Here is a 20,462-nt window from a genome sequence, read left to right on the forward strand (position 1 = left end):
TTATGGTTAATGGGGTGATCATTACCATGTTTCATTTTCACCATTTTAAATAAGAATGAAGAAGCTGAGTACTTTTAGTAGGAGAAAACATATCAAAACAAAAGAATTGATTAGAATTCAAAAATATAGCTTTCCATAAATGGGACCAAGTTTGAAAAAGGATAAAGACACAAAGAATTCTTGCAATGTTTTTTGGAAGATAGTGTTCTTCGATGGCTTGTTAGAAATGTGTTTCCTTTCTTTTACATTTAGATACAAGGATTGAACTGTCTTGGAGGAATCAGAACGGCATTTCGAAAATGTACAACGCACGAGTTTTAGTTTTAGCTTTGCTTTTAGCAGCTGTTTCTTCTGTAATGGCTCAAGGGCAAGGGCAAGGGCAAGGACAAGGACAAGGACAAGGACATGCATATGGACATGGCAAATGCAATCCTGTTCGCCCGTGTCAAAATGGAGGTACTTGTACACGCGCCACCTGTACATGTGCGGCCGGCTTCACTGGAGTTTTCTGTGAAACAGGTAAGTTCAATAATAAGCTTCTGTTAAGTAAACACAAATTAGATATGGGCTCAAAGAATGACGATTTGTTAATGAATGCGATTCTAATGTGTTGAACTTGCGGTAGTTGTTAAATGGAATTTAAGTTGCACATGTTGCCGACCGCATAAATATATGTAGTTGAAAAGCGACTACTTTCAGATTATTAAATGACTGTGGTTTTAATACTAAACTTTTTATAGGAAACAGTTGGAATATGATAGGCTGTTAAAATGTATAGTATTATGGACGTGTATTATGTATAGGACCTGGGCATGACATTGAAATGAGTTGCAAAATACAAAGTCGAGGCTCTCTTAAAAGGCCAAGCTTTACTTAATATGGATGGATTGATACTCTTTTGATATCCCCAACAATTGAAGACTTGTAGATAGTATAGTAACACAACAACTGAGTACACAAAACATAAAGGCTTGAATATAGACCTATACAGGCTGTATCAAAATGTCAAGTTGGTATCCATCAGTTTTTGGTGTTTGTTGGTAAACCTACTTCTTCAATATGCAACATTGGATCCTCATGATTTATAGTTTTGTGACCTGTTATAACATCCATCTATAAATAAGGTAGCTCCGAGTTGCATTTTGAAGCGGCAATCTTGTCCATGATCAAATGAAGCTGGCGGGTACCAATCATATTGATACAGCCTGTACGTGGCCCAATATTTGAGTAAATGAGTCCCAACAATAATTGTGTAAGTAGTACTCAACATTTAAATCACAATGCAATGAAAATAAAAATACAACACTATCGAAATACCAAAATGCAGTATTTCTATAATATTCTTTATTTTTGTTGTTTAGAAATATCCCCATTTAATCTCTTATTAAGTGTGAATATAGATAAGGACCATATGATCGACGGAAGAAGGGGGATCACTCAGATAAAGTCTGTGACATTCCTATGGTAAACTCATTCTCCCAATGCAGTAAAAAAATCACAGTGTTTCTACTTTAAGAATCTTCCAGATTTAGTACTTATATTATAAAATGAGATTGTCAATAGAGTTATCTTGGTAATATCTGAAAAATCAAATATCAGTGTTTCTAATTTTGGAAAAAAAGTGTGATACATTTTCCCCAAAACGGGATTTTTTGGCCCAAAAGGGATAAATTTGGATGCTCATATCTTGGTTGGACAACACCTTCAAAGACACCTTTTATTATGGGTACAATTAACACACTTTGGTCCCACATAAGCAAAAATAAAACCATTGTGTTCTAGATGCTAGAAACACTACAACAATGTTTGCATTGCTTACAAACTCAATGTTCCTCACTCATATTAAGTCTGTCACATTCCTATGATGAACTTATCCTCCCAATGCAGTAAAACAATCACAGTGTTCATACTTTAAGAAGAAAGCTTAATTAAAAAATGCACAGTTCACCAATTTTGTCCGGCTTACTAATACACGTTTCTTAACATGTCCTGCTTAGAAGCATAATTTTAGATACAATGTTTACATGTTTATGCACTCCAGATATGAACACAAATATTTTAAACATCAACTTCCAGTCACGCGTGTATCTTTTCGGGGGGAAACATATGAAACATTCTAAAGTCATTGAGAATTGGTTTAGAAGTAGTAAATCATTGGAGAGTATTGTTTTCTTTTGCCTAAAAATTACTTTTAAGCAAGAACAAATAATAACGAAATATTATGTCCTGCTTAGAAGCATAATTTTAGATTCAATGTTTATGCTCTCCAGATATCAACGAATGTGACAGTAACCCGTGCCAGAATGGTGGTACATGTACAGATGCGGTCAATGGCTACTCATGCACATGTGTAGCAGGCTACACAGGAACCAACTGTGAGACAAGTAAGTACAAATATGCAAGTGAAGTTGTCAAACTGTATGGTTTTTAAGTAACATATCAAAATATTTCATCGCAGCCAATTTATAAAGGGGAAATAAACACAATTTTGTTTAAATAATTTAAACATCATCTTCCAGTCACGCTTGATTCTTTCTTTGGGAAAAACATATGAAATATTCTGAAACCATTAATATTTGCTTCATTTTAAAGTAGTTAGACATTGGAGGGTATTGTTTTCTTTTGTCTAAAAATAACTTATAAACAAAGACAAAAGAAATAATAACGAAACGTTATGTCCTGATAGAAGCATAAGTTTAGATTCAATGTTTATACTCTCCAGATATCAACGAATGTGACAGTAACCCGTGCCAGAATGGTGGTACATGTACAGATGCGGTCAATGGCTACTCATGCACATGTGTAGCAGGCTACACAGGGACCAACTGTGAGACAAGTAAGTACAAATATGCAGTGGAAGTTGTCAAACTGTATGGTTTTTAAGTAACATATCAAAATATTTCATCGCAGCTAATTTATAAAGGGGAAATAAACACAATTATGTTTAAATAATTTAAACATCATCTTCCAGTCACGCTTGATTCTTTCTTTGGGAAAAACATATGAAATATTCTGAAACCATTAATATTTGCTTCATTTTAAAGTAGTTAGACATTGGAGGGTATTGTTTTCTTTTGTCTAAAAATAACTTATAAACAAAGACAAAAGAAATAATAACGAAACGTATGTCCTGATAGAAGCATAAGTTTAGATTCAATGTTTATACTCTCCAGATATCAACGAATGTGACAGTAACCCGTGCCAGAATGGTGGTACATGTACAGATGCGGTCAATGGCTACTCATGCACATGTGTAGCAGGCTACACAGGGACCAACTGTGAGACAAGTAAGTACAAATATGCAGTGGAAGTTGTCAAACTGTATGGTTTTTAAGTAACATATCAAAATATTTCATCGCAGCCAATTTATAAAGGGGAAATAAACACAATTATGTTTAAATAATTTAAACATCATCTTCCAGTCACGCTTGATTCTTTCTTTGGGAAAAACATATGAAATATTCTGAAACCATTAATATTTGCTTCATTTTAAAGTAGTTAGACATTGGAGGGTATTGTTTTCTTTTGTCTAAAAATAACTTATAAACAAAGAAAAAAGAAATAATAACGAAACGTTATGTCCTGATAGAAGCATAAGCTTAGATTCAATGTTTATACTCTCCAGATATCAACGAATGTGACAGTAACCCGTGCCAGAATGGTGGTGCATGTACAGATGCGGTCAATGGCTACTCATGCACATGTGCAGCAGGCTACACAGGAACCAACTGTGAGACAAGTAAGTACAAATATGCAAGTGAAGTTGTCAAACTGTATGGTTTTTAAGTAACATATCAAAATATTTCATCGCAGCTAATTTATAAAGGGGAAATAAACACAATTATGTTTAAATAATTTAAATATCATCTTCCAGTCACGCTTGATTCTTTCTTTGGGAAAAACATATGAAATATTCTGAAACCATTAATATTTGCTTCATTTTAAAGTAATTAGACATTGGAGGGTATTGTTTTCTTTTGTCTAAAATAACTTATAAACAAAGACAAAAGAAATAATAACGAAACGTTATGTCCTGATAGAAGCATAAGTTTAGATTCAATGTTTATACTCTCCAGATATCGACGAATGTGACAGTAACCCGTGCCAGAATGGTGGTGCATGCACAGATGCGATCAATGGCTACTCATGCACATGTGCAGCAGGCTACACAGGGTCCGGCTGTGGGACAAGTAAGTACAAATATGCAAGTGAAGTTGTCAAACTGTATGGTTTTTAAGTAACATATCAAAATATTTCATCACAGCTAATTTATATTCCTATAAGTTGTTGTATAGTTTGGATAAAGGGGAAATAAACACAATTATGTTTAAATAATTTAAACATCATCTTCCAGTCACGCTTGATTCTTTCTTTGGGAAAAACATATGAAATATTCTGAAACCATTAATATTTGCTTCATTTTAAAGTAATTAGACATTGGAGGGTATTGTTTTCTTTTGTCTAAAAATAACTTATAAACAAAGACAAAAGAAATAATAACGAAACGTTATGTCCTGATAGAAGCATAAGTTTAGATTCAATGTTTATACTCTCCAGATATCGACGAATGTGACAGTAACCCGTGCCAGAATAGTGGTGCATGTACAGATGGGGTCAATGGCTACTCATGCACATGTGCAGCAGGCTACACAGGGACCAACTGTGAGACAAGTACAAGTAAGTACACAATCATATGCAAGTGAAGTTGTCAAACTGTATGGTTTTTAAGTGTGGGGGTGGGGGGGGGGGGTCAGCAAAATTCACTCATATTACGTATGTGACATTCCTATGATAAACTCATTGTCCCAGTGCAGGAAACTCACTCACATTAAAGCCATGATTTGTGATTTGCTTCACATCGACGCCCTCAATTTTACTCGGATTTCTACTTTTTGCATAATTATAATGCCCAGTGGTGTACTATTATAGCACGTATTCATTTAATTCAGAGTTCGCCGATCGACTGCTTGCTAGCATCGCCCGTGGATGTCAGCTTATGTGTACACACGTTGAGCGCGATGCTCCGTGTAGTATACATGTTACGATCGGCGAGCGTAGTACAAGCATTGTAGGCGCTGAATGAAATCGCAATTTGTTTCGTTATACCTCATTTGTAAGGCTCGAAATTAAAAGGGGATAATGTGATCAGTGAAAACAAACATTTAAATAGGAATCTATTCTTTATGCAAATCACACATTATTGCTTTAAGTCTGTCACATTCCTATAATGAACTTGTTCTCCCAATGTAGTAAAACAATCACAGTGTTTCTAGTTTCAGAAAAAAGCTTAGTATTTCTAATTTTGGAAAAAAAAACTGTAATGCATTTTCCCTAAAACGTGATTTGTTGGCCCCAAAAGTATAAATCTGAATGCTCCTTTTTTGGGTTGGACATCAACTTCAAAGAAACCTTTTATAACGGGAACAATAAACACACTTTGCACCCACATAAGCAAAAATAGAAATACTGCGTTCTGGCTTGCTGATGCTAGAAACACTACAACAATGCTTAATAATGATTTTGTTCAGGGTTCGGTTTTTGTCGAAAAACTTGTTTTTGACAGCAAAGTGGCAAAAACTAGCAAAAACCTGTGTTTGACAGTTTTTGCCTGGTTTCAACCGGCAAAAATGGCAAAAACTTCAATAAAGTGAGTCAAATATTAAAAAGTAACACAGAAAGCTAATAAACAGCAACGCACAGCTTATGGTTTTTAAGTAACATATCAAAATATTTCATCCACGGATGTTTGATGTATATAGAATTGGCTTCATTATTAACTAAATGCAAACTATAGATGGCGCTATTTATCCTACATCATATTTCTTTATTTGCAAGGGGTAGGTGATTAATACTGCCATTAAAACACCTGGAATAGGTGAAATAAGCAACAAGAAACACTACAACAATGCTTAATAATGATTTTGTTCAGGGTTCGGTTTTTGCCGAAAAACTTGTTTTTGACAGCAAAGTGGCAAAAACTAGCAAAAACCTGTGTTTGACAGTTTTTGCCTGGTTTCAACCGGCAAAAATGGCAAAAACTTCAATAAAGTGAGTCAAATATTAAACAGTAACACAGAAAGCTAATAAACAGTAACGCACAGCTTAAACTATAATGAATCATTACACATATGTTTGTCTCGTCAAGTCCTTTAAAAGCAAAACGTTTCGAATTTGATATGACACTTTCAGGTAAGTGCCGGCACTACGAGAACAATGAAAACACACGTCTTTAATTTCTTAAGCTGGCCATATTACACTCAGGAAATTAGTTTTGTTACTTAATAATAAGACTTATTACTGATTGATAACCATCTGATGAATCAGGCAGTCATCAATCAGGAGGCACAAATTAATTATTTTTACTTGCTCTGCGTTTTCTTGACTTCGTTCCTTTAAGTCATTGATGAAAACATGGGAGAGTTTTGGGAAAGTGAGGTAGGCCTAGTTATTATTATTATTATTATTATTATTATAATAATAATATTGGTCAATAATAATAATAATAATAATAATAATAATAATAATAATAATAATAATAATAATTATTATTATTATTATTATTATTATTATTATTATTATTATTATTATTATTATTATCATTTTTATTATTATTATTATTATTAATGTTATTATTATCATTTTTTATTATTATTATTATTGATGTTATTGTTATTAAATAATAATAATAATAATAATAATAATAATAATAATAATAATAATAATATTTATTATTATTATTATTATTATTATTATTATTATTATTATTATTATTATTATTATTATTATTATTATTATTATTGTTATTATTATTATTATTTTTACAATTATTATTATTATAATTATTATTATTATTAATGTTATTATTATTATTATTATTATTATTATTATTATTAATATTAATATTGTTGTTGTTGTTGTTGTTGGTATTATTATTATTATTATTATTATTATTATTATTATTATTATTATTGCTGAACCATGACATGGTATCAGCCTATATTAATTTATGTTGCTAGTTGACTACCTTACTTACTAGCTTTCTAACTGATTAACCTTTTGGTCTGAAATGGACATATCTCGAAATACCACGAAGGTATGACCCCTCCCCCCGAGTGGTGTCAAATGGAAGAGAAAACATTAAAGAATATAATAAAGAAACACAAGGGGTTCTACTCCTGATAGTTTTAAAGTTGTGGTCCATTTTGATCTTTAAAGTCATTAGAAGCCGCCCAATTGGGCTACAAAATGATAGGTTTAGCAACTTTAGACATGACAATAACTGCCTGTTGGAACTTGTTCTATGCCCTCGGTGTACTACATGTACATGTTTATAGTCACAGCAGAGTGCAGATATCCAGGTGTAGAGTAACGTTTAAGTGCACACAGAAAGGCTGCTGTATAATTACATGGCTTTTCCAGAAAATGTAGTAGAAATTTGTAGTAGTTCTGATATTACACGTTGGTAATCACAATCTTTAAATAAATAAAGAAACTAACTAACTAACTAACTAAATAAATAAATAAATAAATAAATAAATAAATAAATAAATAAATAAACAAATAAAAAATAAATAAATAAATAAATAAATAATTTAAAATTATTTCTCCACACAGAAAGCTGCTGTATAAATGCATGGCTTTTCCAGAACATTTGTAGTAGTTCTGATATTACACGTTGGTAATCATAATCTTTAAATAAATAAATAAACAAACAAACAAACAAACAAACAAACAAACAAACAAATAAAAAAATAAATACACTAAAATTAATTAATTAATTAATATTAACTAATTTAATTAATTTATTAATTAACTAGTTATTAATTAATTAATCAATCAAGTAATTCCTTAATTAATTAGCTAATTAGTATATTAATTAACAAATTAGAAAAAACCAAATAATTACTATGTTAATAAATAAATGAATCAAAAAATGAAAGAATTAATTAATCAATTTAACAAATTAATAAATTAACAAATTAATGAATTAACAATTTAATAAATTCATTCATTCGTTCATTCATTCATTCATTCATTCATCCATCCATTCATTCATTCATTCATTCATTCATTCATAATTCCCTAATAAGGTACCTCAAATAAGTATCCCTAATAAATGCCCCAAATATGTGTAACAGTCCCGGGTAACAGTGCCCAACGGATAGATGCCCTTAATAAAAGCAAAACGTAAAAGCTGGTTGAAGCCCCTAGCATGGTTAAGCTTTGCGGTGCAACAACCGCGCTAGTTATTATTATTATTATTATTATTATTATTATTATTATTATTATTATTATTATTATTATTATTATTATTTTTTATTATTATTATTATTATTATTATTATTATTATTATTATTATTATTATTATTATTATTATTATTGCCAATGATTTTCATTTCTGTGATTTGTTTGTTTCTTTCCATTCCACAGCTGATCCCTGTTCTTCATCCCCATGCCATCCCCATGGCACATGTGTTTGGGAACAAAGTGATGGATCATACACATGTAACTGCCAGAATAACTATACTGGAGTGAACTGTGAAACAAGTATGTACACACCGCACCCATATTGCACACACCAACCCCCACACATGCAATATTTAGTAATCCTTGATAACAGCGATTTAATGTTCATTGAGCACAAACTAATTGTGATTTTGATATGATTATGATTTTATTAATCTTCACAACAACGCGTTCATCATCATAAGGCAAACTTTCTCTCCGTCCTGTTTCGACTCGAAGGCAATGACTAGAACATCGTAATCTTGCCATGGCAGTTATAAATCGATTATCATTGAATACATGAAGATAGTGCTCAGATATGCACATTCTGTTTAATTTTAATTTAATTTGATTTTGTTTTATATATTTATTTACATTGTTATTATTTAAATGTTTTTTTGGATGCACCTCATATTGATGAGTGCCACTGATGTAAAAGTGATATCCGAATAAAAACTAAACTAAACTAAACTAAACTACTTCAATGCGATTTCCCTTAAAACACCTTTCACGCTGCCCAATTCTGCATCCTCGTCTAAAAACAAGCACTTTGGTTTTTGTGATATTTACATCCAAACTCCAAGTCCTGTTCTATTCCTATTATTAATTTTGTATTAGATTAATGAAATGTTTCTCCATCTTAAAATAATTTACACCCTAGTCTTTGAAATTACAAACATATAATAAAACCACACCGTTTCCTGTCGCCATGTTGAATTGGTCAATTAGTCAATTCACAGACACATCTACCAACTATTACAGTAATATTACTAAATTGCTGTTAAATGGTTTATGGAATGTTGTGAGGCCGTAGTGGTCAACGACAACCTGTAAAGTGTGCTAAGACTTGTACATCACTGCGCTTTTTTTAAAATTATTATTATCAAAGCTTTCCAATATGATACTCATGTTTGAGAAGATTATGCCAACCTATTATAGGTACTAAGTTGATCTAGAAGTCAAATTGGCCCCAATATTGAAAATAAAATGGAAATAAAAGTAAATAGGGCCAATAACTACGCATCTAGTCATTTATATGCAATATTGTGGCCATTTTGACTTGTAAGCCTTCCGAATTCGGCACATTTGCAGTACATGCAATCATAAGAAAATGGTCAACTTTGGGCTTGTCGTTTTCTATGAAGTCAACCTATAAAATTACTGGGATTGAGCAAAGTTGTAATTTATGACTAGTAGTCATATAAAAGTGATTTTTTTTCAATTTTGAAGGTGGACCACATCGACTTTGGGCCCCCTGAAAATGTTGAATTTGCAATAAATTTCATCTTCGTGAGGGCGCTGTTCGAAATGTAACTGAGTTGTGACCTCAATTTTTTGGATATGCATTGTATTTATCCTATATATAGTATCAGTGACAACAAAAAATAATTAAACTGACAAATAATATGAATTTAGGGGGGCTAAACTTGCCAGTTTTTACTTTTTGACAAATTGGGCATGCAGTTAGTGTGTATACAAGGTTTCAGACATGTCTCTCCTTTTATAAAGAAGGCACAGACTCCCAAAGGGCAACTTTTGGGTTTAAATTTAGCCCCCCCCCCCCCTACTCCAACTTTAAATGGCTGCCACAAAAAATCCGTAAGAGCTACGCACCTCAAATTTGCAGGTTTTTAATATTTTTACAGGTACAACATATGACTAAAATATAAAGCAAATCGGAGGGGGCCAGGTACGGGGACCTCCTTGATTTCATATGGAGTGACCCTTTATGGATGGAAATCTGCTCATTTAACCACAAGTAACGACAAATCAAAGAAACACACTATTTCAGAGCCTATCTATTACTGTTTCGTTTACTGTACAAATATTTTCCCAATTACGACAGGAAACAGTGTGGGAAAATTGAAAGTATGAGCGAACACAAAATCTTCAAGGGTGTTAATGCTAACAAGAAATGAACAGTGACCACCATTCTTCTTTATTACCTATTAATTTCCTGTTTTCTGTGATGTCGTTATACAAGAATGATAGGAAATAAAATTCTCAATATTTTATGTGTCTTTTAATTATAGATATTAACAATTGAAGATATGAAAAAGAAGTAGTCGGATCGTACATCATCTACCAAAGCGCCGTCGTACGATAACCAGAAATAAGGAGAAATTATCACATCATAAAAACATACTAACCTTGTTTTTAAGACCATATGAAAGCCTGTTATGTATCACATTTTACTAAAATTTCAAAAAGAAGCCCTATTTAATTCTACATATTCTGGCACCTCGTTAATAGCCATTGTTCACCTGGCTACCCTTTCAGTATGTTCAAAGGAAGTGACGTAAAGTAGGCAGTGAAACAACCGCTTGATTGGCGTAACCCGACCGGGAACCCGACCTATTATGTTGCCGACCCTAAATATTATTTTCATTTATTATCAGAGGAGGCTTAAAGGCATTCCTACAAAGCACTATGATTGGGAAATTTGATCAATATAACCTAATTTTAAAGGCAAAGTCCCCATTGCCACACACACAAAATGGTAATTTTGAAACTGCAGCCAACGAGGTAATAGTTGAGACTTAGGACTGATATTTGATTTTCTAACAGCAAACATTCATATTGTCCCACTGCATGAATTTTATTCCTAAGTCTCGATGTTATGAATGTTAAATAATAGGATGAAAACACCAGATATTTGCACATAAGCCCAATGCAAGGTATGATCAACTGTACCACATGTGTACAAAAGCCAGACATACAAGGTCAGAAACCCCATTGGGTTGTGGGAATGCCTTTAAACATCCTCTGATTTATTATTTAAAGGGAGGAAAAGAAAAAAACCGTAAAAACTTGATACACACTGTGATAACAAAAGAAGACCTGAGCGCAAGAAGACCGTAAGTCCACTTGGCCGGCCCCTCAACATGTATACACTAAAGTTGCATATAGTTTCGTATAATTTGGTAATGTTTTATACATGTTCCGGGGCCAAAACAAATCTTTCACAACCTTTCATGATGTTTTCACCCTGGAACATGTATTTAACATTATAAAACCCTAAGAAACTACACGTAACTTTAGTGTATACATGTTGAGGGGCTAAGTGGACTTACGGTCTTCTTGCGCTCAGGTCTTCAAATGCTATATAATGCCATACAATAAATATGCATTTCAACCATCTTATGATATCCAGCGTGTATCACTGTCTCTTAATATTCGAAAACAGGACGTAAGATTTAGTAGTCTTTTATAAAAAAAATCAAATCTCGACCTTCATGTCCTAGTATTTTATGCTACGCCAATCAAACATGTTTTGGAGCCTATATCTGGTTATGCGTCATGAATGTGCATAATAATTTGCTAGTGGTGGTCTTGTATAGCTATTACAGCTAAGCTCCTTCGTATCTCAAATTGTGGCTTGTAGTCTTAAACAAAAAAGTTTTTTGTGATGTGTTAATACTGTTAGAGTTTATTTAAGTTTATGTATTATCATAGGAAAGCACATTTCATTATCAAGTAGGTTTAGTATAAGAAAAGCACAATTCATCTTTAAGTTTATTTAGTGTCAAATGAAGTCATATTTAATTTGTAAAGTGTACTTAGTTTCAAAGGAAATATATTCCATTCGTAAATTGTTTTTATTATCAAAGAAAAGCACATTTCGCTCTTAGAGTTCATTTAGTGTCAAAGAAAATAATATTTCATTCATTTATTTAGTTTGAAAAGAAAATACATTATATTGGGAATCTACTGAATATATTGGGAAATTGTATTTATTATCAAAGAAAAGCACATTTCGCTCTTACAGTTCCTTTAGTGTTAAAGAAAATAATATTTCATTAGTTTATTTAGTTTGAAAAGAAATATAATTATTGTATTGGGAATGTACTGGGAAATTGTTTTTATTATCAAAGGAAAGCAAATTCGTAAAGCTTTTTCTTGCATCAAAGGAAACCATATTTAGTATCAAAGTAAAGTTCATTTTACTATTAAGGGGGTACTACACCCCTCGAAAAATTTGTGTTTATTTTTGCATTTTTCTCAAAAACTAATAACACACTGGTAACAAAAGTTATGTGTATTATAGGGGCAAGGAATCCAATTACTACACTGGAATTTCAGTGACCCAAAACAAGCGGTTCGTTATTTATGATAAGAAATAAGGTACCGCTAGTATGTACCTCATTTCTTATCATATATGCTGAACCGCTTGTCTTGAGTTACTGAAATTTCAGTGTAGTAATTGGATCCCTTGTCCCAATAATATACATAACTTTTGTTACCAGTGTGTTATTATTTATTGAGAAAAATGCAAAAATAGTCACAAATTTACCACAGGGGTGTAGTACCCCCTTAAAGTTTAAAATAAACGGAAAGCACGGAGTTTATTCGTAAAGATTATTTACTAAGAGAACACTTTTAAGTCGCAAAGTTTATTTATTATCAAAGAAAAACACATGCATTCAATATAGTTAATGTCAAACGATAGCACATTTATTCATCAATTGTATTAAGTATTCAACAGAATTTCATTCGTTAAGTTTATTCAGATTAAAAGGAAAACAAATGTCACTCGTTTATTTAGTATTAACTATAGAACTACGAAGGAGGTGGGTGTACCACACCAAAAGGTGTTTTTTTTATCTGTCATCAAAGTGCGCGTCTTAAGCTACTCGTAGACCCGTCTCTTTGTGCTCATTTTAGTGATCAAAATATTACCCCAGGAAAGGTTTAAATGTCGGGTTATATAAACGTTCTAATAACATTCATAAAACATTTTTAAAAACGTGATGCAAAACATTCTAAAATGTTATTTAACTGCATGTTGACAAAATATTTTGCAAAAATGTTTGCCCAAAATATTTTACAATGACGTTTTAAAGACGTATTCATGATCTTTATATAACCCGACATTTAAATGTTATTAAAACGTTTTAAATAAACGTTTTAAGAACATTTTTTGTGTTTGCTGGGTGAGGCTCAACATAGGTTTCTACAGTAAAATCCGTGATTTTTATTCAAGTTCGCTCTTGTAAAATTAATTCAAGCGATATTGACTTTTTACGTGCTAGTTTGAAATATTTATTTCCTTTTTTATTTCAGAGGAAATTCTGTTAAAATTGGCATGTTCATACAATTTTTAGCAAAAATCAATTTGCCTTTACTTTGTACGCTTCCCAATTTTGCCCATGCAAAGTTGGGAAATTCTTGCTATGTACAAAAGTATAGGCAAAATTGATTTTCGGATAAAAATTCTACTAAAATGCGATTTTCACAAAATTGTCCCCAAAATATAAAAGGAAAAACTAGTAATGACTATTTTCACCTAACTAACGAAGAAAAAGTCAGTAGCTCTAAGAATAATTTCACAAGGGCGAAATGAAATACACTGGGGCTTCACGCCCCCCCCCCCCCCATCTATGCTCATCTTTGATGGCTGGGCCTACCCCGGGTAAAGTGCTGTGGTGACAATTGTATCACTAAAATGAGCGCAAAGAATGGATCTATGATTAGCTTATGTCATTTGGGCGTAAATGCGTGAGTTTTTTTATGACGGATAAATAATCTTAGGGGGTGGTACAACCCCGCCCACACCCCCTTGGTAGTTCTAGGGTTAAATAACGCATACTATTTTATTTGCACGACCTTTTTAGTGGTATGGTTGAAAGCTTAACTTGAACTGTATTAGTATCTGAAATTGCAATTAAAAATCCAATGTCTCTGGAACAAATGTTATTGTAAAATGTGTTTAATTAAATAAGCAACTTATGATATCACTTTATAATTTCAAACATTTTAGAACACAAATTAAGACTTAAAGACTTGTGTCCTAGAAATGATCATCGAAAAGATGATGATGAAAGTAATAGTGCCTATTAAAGCGGAAGATTTACGGATTATTATATTTCCATTGTTCACTTCATGGCCTTATGGGAAGGGGTATGAACGTTTGGACAGTATTTATTGTGGGACATTAGAGCACATCAGACATATCGAATTGCATTCTGAATACGCAGAATGTCCTTCTGATATCAAATAATTTTGATTTTTTGAAATTCCCAATGTAATACACATTTTATGGCAAATCATTAAAAATTGATATTTTTGATATTTAACAGTACTTAAAGTAAACTTTATAAATCTGATGATTTATACTTAAAGTGTATGTAGGTGGGATGAAAAGCCGACGATCAATTGAAAATGTTGACCTTTCGTATTGAAGATATGGATTTTTTCCCAAAACACCCAAAAAAAATAGGTCTTTTTGGGAAAAAAATCCATATCTTCAATATATATATAAGGTCGAAATTTTCAATTGATCGTCGGCTTTTCCTCCCAGCTACATACACTTTAAGAATATATCATTAGATTTATAAAATTTATTTTGAGGACTGTTATATATCAAAAATTTGACAAATATCAAATTTTAATAATTTGTCATAAAATTTGTATTATATCGTGAATTTCAAAAAATGAAAATCATTTGATATCAGAAAGACATGCTTCGTATTCAGAATGCAATTCGATACGTCTGAGGTGCTCTCATGTCCCACAAAAATACTGTCGAAACGCCATATAACGCTCATTCTAGATCCCTTAACAGATTATTACTGGGAGTGTATGAGGTTTTTTCGTTGCAAATCAAATTCCCAAGAATTCAATTTTAATATCATTACCTCAGAAATTCAAGTTCTAGAAACATACATTTTCGACTGGTCTTGCATGTTTCACAAAATGTTCTTAAACTGTCTGGGTGCCATTGATTTTTTCATTATTTCAAAAAAGATATCCTGACATATTGCAATACATGCTTATAACACCTTCGAGGCAATATTATTTTCAAAATCGGTCGTTTTAGACACCTAGAGTGGCGCTCTGAGTCCACTGTCGGAGTTACTGCACTTGATCGCAGTTCCTTATAGACCTTAGATTAAGCTAGGTCTATACATTTTCATAATCCTTGAGTTGAGAGGAATTCTTTCGTACGGTTTTTTTAAACAAATTGACTATTTTTGAAATTTGACCCCTGTGTTTACCTTTGATCGACCCCTACACTCATTCTCACCACCAGTTTAATGTCAGACTAGCAGATTATTAATAGCCACGACAAACACATAGATTGGAACGTTCCATGCGTGTGCCCTAATAGCGTACTTGAATTCAGCTTACGCCGTTACAATGTTCGGACCTGGCGACATGCATTGCTTATCTGAGCGCACACGGACTCAACTTTTGTGTGTACGCTCGCGCTATTTTCGCTTTTATTTTATTTGTTTATTTTTTTAATTACGCACCCTTACTTATCGTAGACCCCAGAGGAAACTGTATGCCTTCCTTCCGTGTTATTATGATAGCTAAGGTCCCCGTGGCTAACAGACAAACATGGTAGATGGATTTAAAAAAAAAAGGTTTAAGGTTTCGATTATTGGCTCAAAGACTGGTAGATGTCCCATTTACGAGAGACCATCACGATATGCTAATTAGGGTTAGGGCTTAAGCCCTAACCCTAATTAACATATCGTGATGGTCTCTCTTAAATTAGACATTTATCCAAAGACTAATATTACAGCTAATCACTGTCTTGCATTTTAGTCTTGGGCTAGACTGCATGTGGCTCAATTGCAATCATACGTTTGTTAGGAAGAAAACAAAATCGTCTGTGAAGAAGACAACGCACTACTAAACATGCTGACGCTTTATTCTTGACAACCAAAGTATAGAGTTAAGAAATTAGGTGGAACAGAACACTTTCACCATTTATTTTCACTTGTCTATTAATTATTATTTCACAAAATATTCATAATTATTGTCTTGCTAAAAATGTAATATTTGAAAAACGTTTAAAAATTGAGAGGCAACTTTAACTGATTTGAGGTCATCGGAGTATGACTTTATAAATAAAAAATGAAAACATCTAGTCTTAATATCTAAATGTCATCTAAAATTTAAAAAAATAAATAAGAAAAAAAAATCCTCTTCTGCTTCTCCGGTAAATATGTCGCTTGATATTAAAATGCAAGCATTTCATTGAATTATGATGGAAAATGGGGTCGGTTTTGCAAACTGAGTGTGCGCGCGATTCGCATAATATGAAAAATAAAAGGTAAAAAGCAACCACTATTCTATTATACATTCCGATGACAAGCAATTTCCTACGATGAAGCAGTCTCCAATAGTCCTCAATTTAGCGCAGTCCCTGGATCTGTACACAAACGAACAGCATAGACCATACTTATTTGGGTTTATTTGCATTCTCTTTCTTTTGCAGAAATTTTTGAGATCTGAAAAGGGGGTAAAATTTGTTCGCGATGAAATGTTTTTGCATCAGCCCCCCTGACAATTGTTTTTGAACGGTCCCTTAACATACAGCATGTACAGCGTATGTCTCAAAACGTTCGCAATCGGTTGCTAGAATAAGGGTTAATGTTAGGGTTAGGGTATAGGGTTAGGGTTATGGTTAGGGTTATGGTTAGCGAGCCTTATGCTATATTCGGACTAAAGAACCTTATTTATTATTCTGACTAGCGAACCCTCGGACTTTCAGAATTCGGACTAGCGAATGGTAAATTACGTGTTCGGACTAGCGAACCTTCGGACTAAGGAGCCTTTGGACTAGGGAGCCTTCCGACTAGAGAGTTGTCGCCCAAGGACTCTCTTTATTTATTAAAAACATATTTGTCAGTAGAGAGCAGAATAAATAGGTAGCACAATGGATTTCAATCAAATGCATTCAAGCATTGACCGTCATATTAGAATAACAACTCTAAAATCACACATCATACCCATTAGGAAATGAATTTGGAGAAACCCTTCTGTTAATAAAATACTATGCTGAGCCACCAGCCTGGGTGGCTCACGCTGCAGTAATTTCAGATGATTGAGCTCAGTAATACATCAAAGGATGTCTTCCAATTCATGAAAACAAATAGATAATCAGCTTATCGGATTAAAAGCTTAGAGGAATAGTCTTGCTGCTCAGCGAGTGTTTGTAATTATCAGAAGGTTTTCTCCAAATTCATTCTCTAATGCACAAACTACTAATGAAAAAATATGGCTGATAAACTTTATTTCTTGGGGGAAAATTAAAATTGTAACATTTTGTTGAGATATATTATATATTAGCTCCTTATTATTAACAGCATATTCTTTAATCACGCAACCAACCTATCAAAGGACATGCAGCTTCAAAACTGTTGATGGCGGTTGAATCTCGTTCCATTGTTTAGAATAGAAACCAGCTCCAACCGGACGGAACCGGATGGAACCGATGGGCAACCGGCGGTTGATTTCTGAAGCCGTCACCTACCATTTGTTCAACCAATTGCACACAATGACATAGTTAACAAATGTGGTGATGTAATCAAATGACATTACCTACCAATTGTTCTTGAAGCCACAACTTCGAGATTAAATCCGGCTAGGTTGACAGATTCGTCTGTGATAAACGTCATCCAAGCATGTGGTGACGTCACCAGCATTGTCATATCAGGTTGGATAGTGCCTGCAAGTATCTGTAGGCGAAATGAAATTATTGTCAGCAATAGTTTTTAATTAAAGAGAGGGGCCTATCACTGATTTTTATAAAGTTGTTATGCAGAAAAAACACCCTCGAAGCCAATGTTCCGCTGCCGCTTTAGAGTGTGAATTTCATTTAAAAGCCACAGATGAAAAGCCAAGAGCACGACGGTTAATGGAATGGAATAGCAACGGTATGTAGATGAAAAAGAAGCTAAAGGCAAGTCCAATGCTCGAACTCTCGCAGATCGAATTATCGCGGCCATAGACGATGTAGACCGCTCGACCGTCTCACCCACGTTTGTGCACTCCATGCGAATATCGCCAGGTCGATGTCTTACCTCAATAACAGTTGATGAATTTCCAGGATCTAGACCATATCCTATGCGAAGTGTATCACGTAGAGGTTCCAACTCAAATGCTCTAAATATGATCTTGAGGAACGAGTTAAACGGCCCTATAATAGGATATGAGTATGAAAATGCGGCAAATATGTTGGTACGGGGTCTTTTATCATAACACAATATACAGGGTGTCCCAAAAAAAGAGGCCCCTCATTGCGCCTTTTTCTCCTATTTCTGAAACGTTTTTATGCAACTCTCTGAAAAGTATTTTGATATGTAAAGAAACCTTTAATCATTAGCTTTAATAAACCAAAACAATTATATCAATCGGCTCACAACCTTTGACGATATGCCCTTTTGAATATATCTCTGATGCTTACTGCATAATCAGTTGATTGTGATATAAATGAGAATTGTATGTTTAGTGGTCATGTCTTACTAAGCCGCTGGGCATATCTTGCTAGAATAAAGGATATAATCGATTACATTGTTATTATTGCATTTAAACTTACCTAACAATAACCAGAGACAATGGGTATTATTGCTGTATGTTCCTGAATGATTAGCTGATTGTAGTACAGTGGGAGTGTTTAACTCCAAAGGTACATTAGCATTAATGGGACAATCTTCATCTAAGAAAACAAAAATAACAAAACAGTACAATAATACAAATGTGTGATGCTAACCCATCTATAAGCAAATCAACTGCCTGATAAAAAAACATTCCTTTAGAAGTAACAATAACCGATTTACCCAACAGTGGACTTGTTATAGTTAAACCACGTTAGGTAAAAATCCACAATGTTTTTATTTTGTTATTTTTTTGTTTTTTGTTTGTTTGTTTGTTTGTTTGTTTTAAAGAAGCACAACGATTTATAGTGCGCTACGCACAGGCACAACACCTAGTCGCTGATCTACAAACCTTAGCATAATTTACCAGTTGTCACTAACCACTGCGGCCAGTATTAATCCATAAACCATTTTTGCAACTGTAAAAAATCTTGGGCGTTAAATGATGAAGAAACTTGCGAGATGAGGTTGTTGATCGGATCAGTGACATTTAAGAAAGCGCGCGCGAGAGAGAGAGAGAGAGAGAGAGAGTCGCCATTGGCAATATAGGGGAATGAAAAATTATGAAAACGAGCTATTCTATTAAAATACTCACGGCAATTAGCCTCATCCTCTCCTCCCATACAGTCGAAGTTCTCATCACACCTGTATTCATCACTTATACATCGACCATTGCCGCATATGAATTGGTCAGATCTGCATTCTTTCAAAACAAACAGAAATAAAGATCATTCCATTATCTGTACAAGTATTCAAACGTCGCACGATTTTGGCTAAAAGTAGATCCTCAGGAGAACTGATGAAATACCCAAGGCGTTCCATCAAATTAGACCCCATCAAGGGCCATTTCAATTTGATCGCGAGTGTAGCCAGACGGTTAAAAAGATAAAATTGAAGAGATCAGTTGTTAACTGAATGCAGCATACATACCACAAGGTAGTTCATCGGCCTCATTGATGCAATTTACAATACCGTCACATACATTTTGTTGTGTAAGAACACCACTTTGGTCAAAGCAGACGAATACATCTGAAAATATAGTGCAGAGATTTTGTAGACAGATCAGCCCAATAGGTACAGGAGAAATAACACACATTTGACAAGACACAACAGTTGGAAAATAAAAAATTACTTCAGCTAGATCGAATAAGACTACGTGTTGGAAAAAGGGCATATCCACAGTATGATTGGGTTCCTGGGCAGGAGATAGGAACTGGAATAGCTGTGATGCAATGTGAGCACCTCGACCTGAAATATTAACAAAATCGTCTACACATTACATTAAACCTAGCGCCCAGAAGTGTTATATGTTGACAGAATCTCTGTGTTGTAATGAAGAAAAAACTGATAAAGGATTGGATCTTTTTTCAATATATTTTTTTTTAAATTTATTTTTTTAAGCCCTTTACTTCTTTTGTGGTTTCACGAAATTTATTATCCAGAACGGTTTCGGTTTCTTGTTTATCATAGCGTACCATTTGCAGGTTTAGCAAATACATCCAGCCGATAACCTTTTGCAGCACCATGGAAATTTGAGAAGAAAGTCATCCATAACTCTGGCTCATC

At 33.5% G+C, this 20,462-nt stretch overlaps 1 protein-coding gene across 4 annotated transcripts in view; it reads left to right on the plus strand.

The window, feature by feature from the left end:
- LOC140162775 (uncharacterized) overlaps positions 1-12,465 on the plus strand; it is an 85,675-nt gene extending 73,210 nt beyond the window's left edge. For 2 of the 4 annotated variants that reach the window (XM_072186069.1, XM_072186071.1), the window contains 8 exons: positions 2,271-2,384; positions 2,723-2,836; positions 3,174-3,287; positions 3,626-3,739; positions 4,077-4,190; positions 4,558-4,677; positions 8,431-8,547; positions 10,539-12,464. In XM_072186069.1, coding sequence (XP_072042170.1) covers positions 2,271-2,384; positions 2,723-2,836; positions 3,174-3,287; positions 3,626-3,739; positions 4,077-4,190; positions 4,558-4,677; positions 8,431-8,547; positions 10,539-10,552 — 821 coding nt within the window. In that variant the 3' untranslated portion in view covers positions 10,553-12,464. Of the gene's footprint in view, positions 1-2,270; positions 2,385-2,722; positions 2,837-3,173; positions 3,288-3,625; positions 3,740-4,076; positions 4,191-4,557; positions 4,678-8,430; positions 8,548-10,538 lie in introns of all 4 variants that reach the window. The other 2 variants (XM_072186073.1, XM_072186072.1) reach the window with 2 other exon arrangements.
- Positions 12,466-20,462: the final 7,997 nt, after the last annotated feature.

Source organism: Amphiura filiformis, chromosome 10 (genome assembly GCF_039555335.1).
Source record: "Amphiura filiformis chromosome 10, Afil_fr2py, whole genome shotgun sequence".
Taxonomy (NCBI): Eukaryota; Metazoa; Echinodermata; class Ophiuroidea; order Amphilepidida; family Amphiuridae; genus Amphiura; species Amphiura filiformis.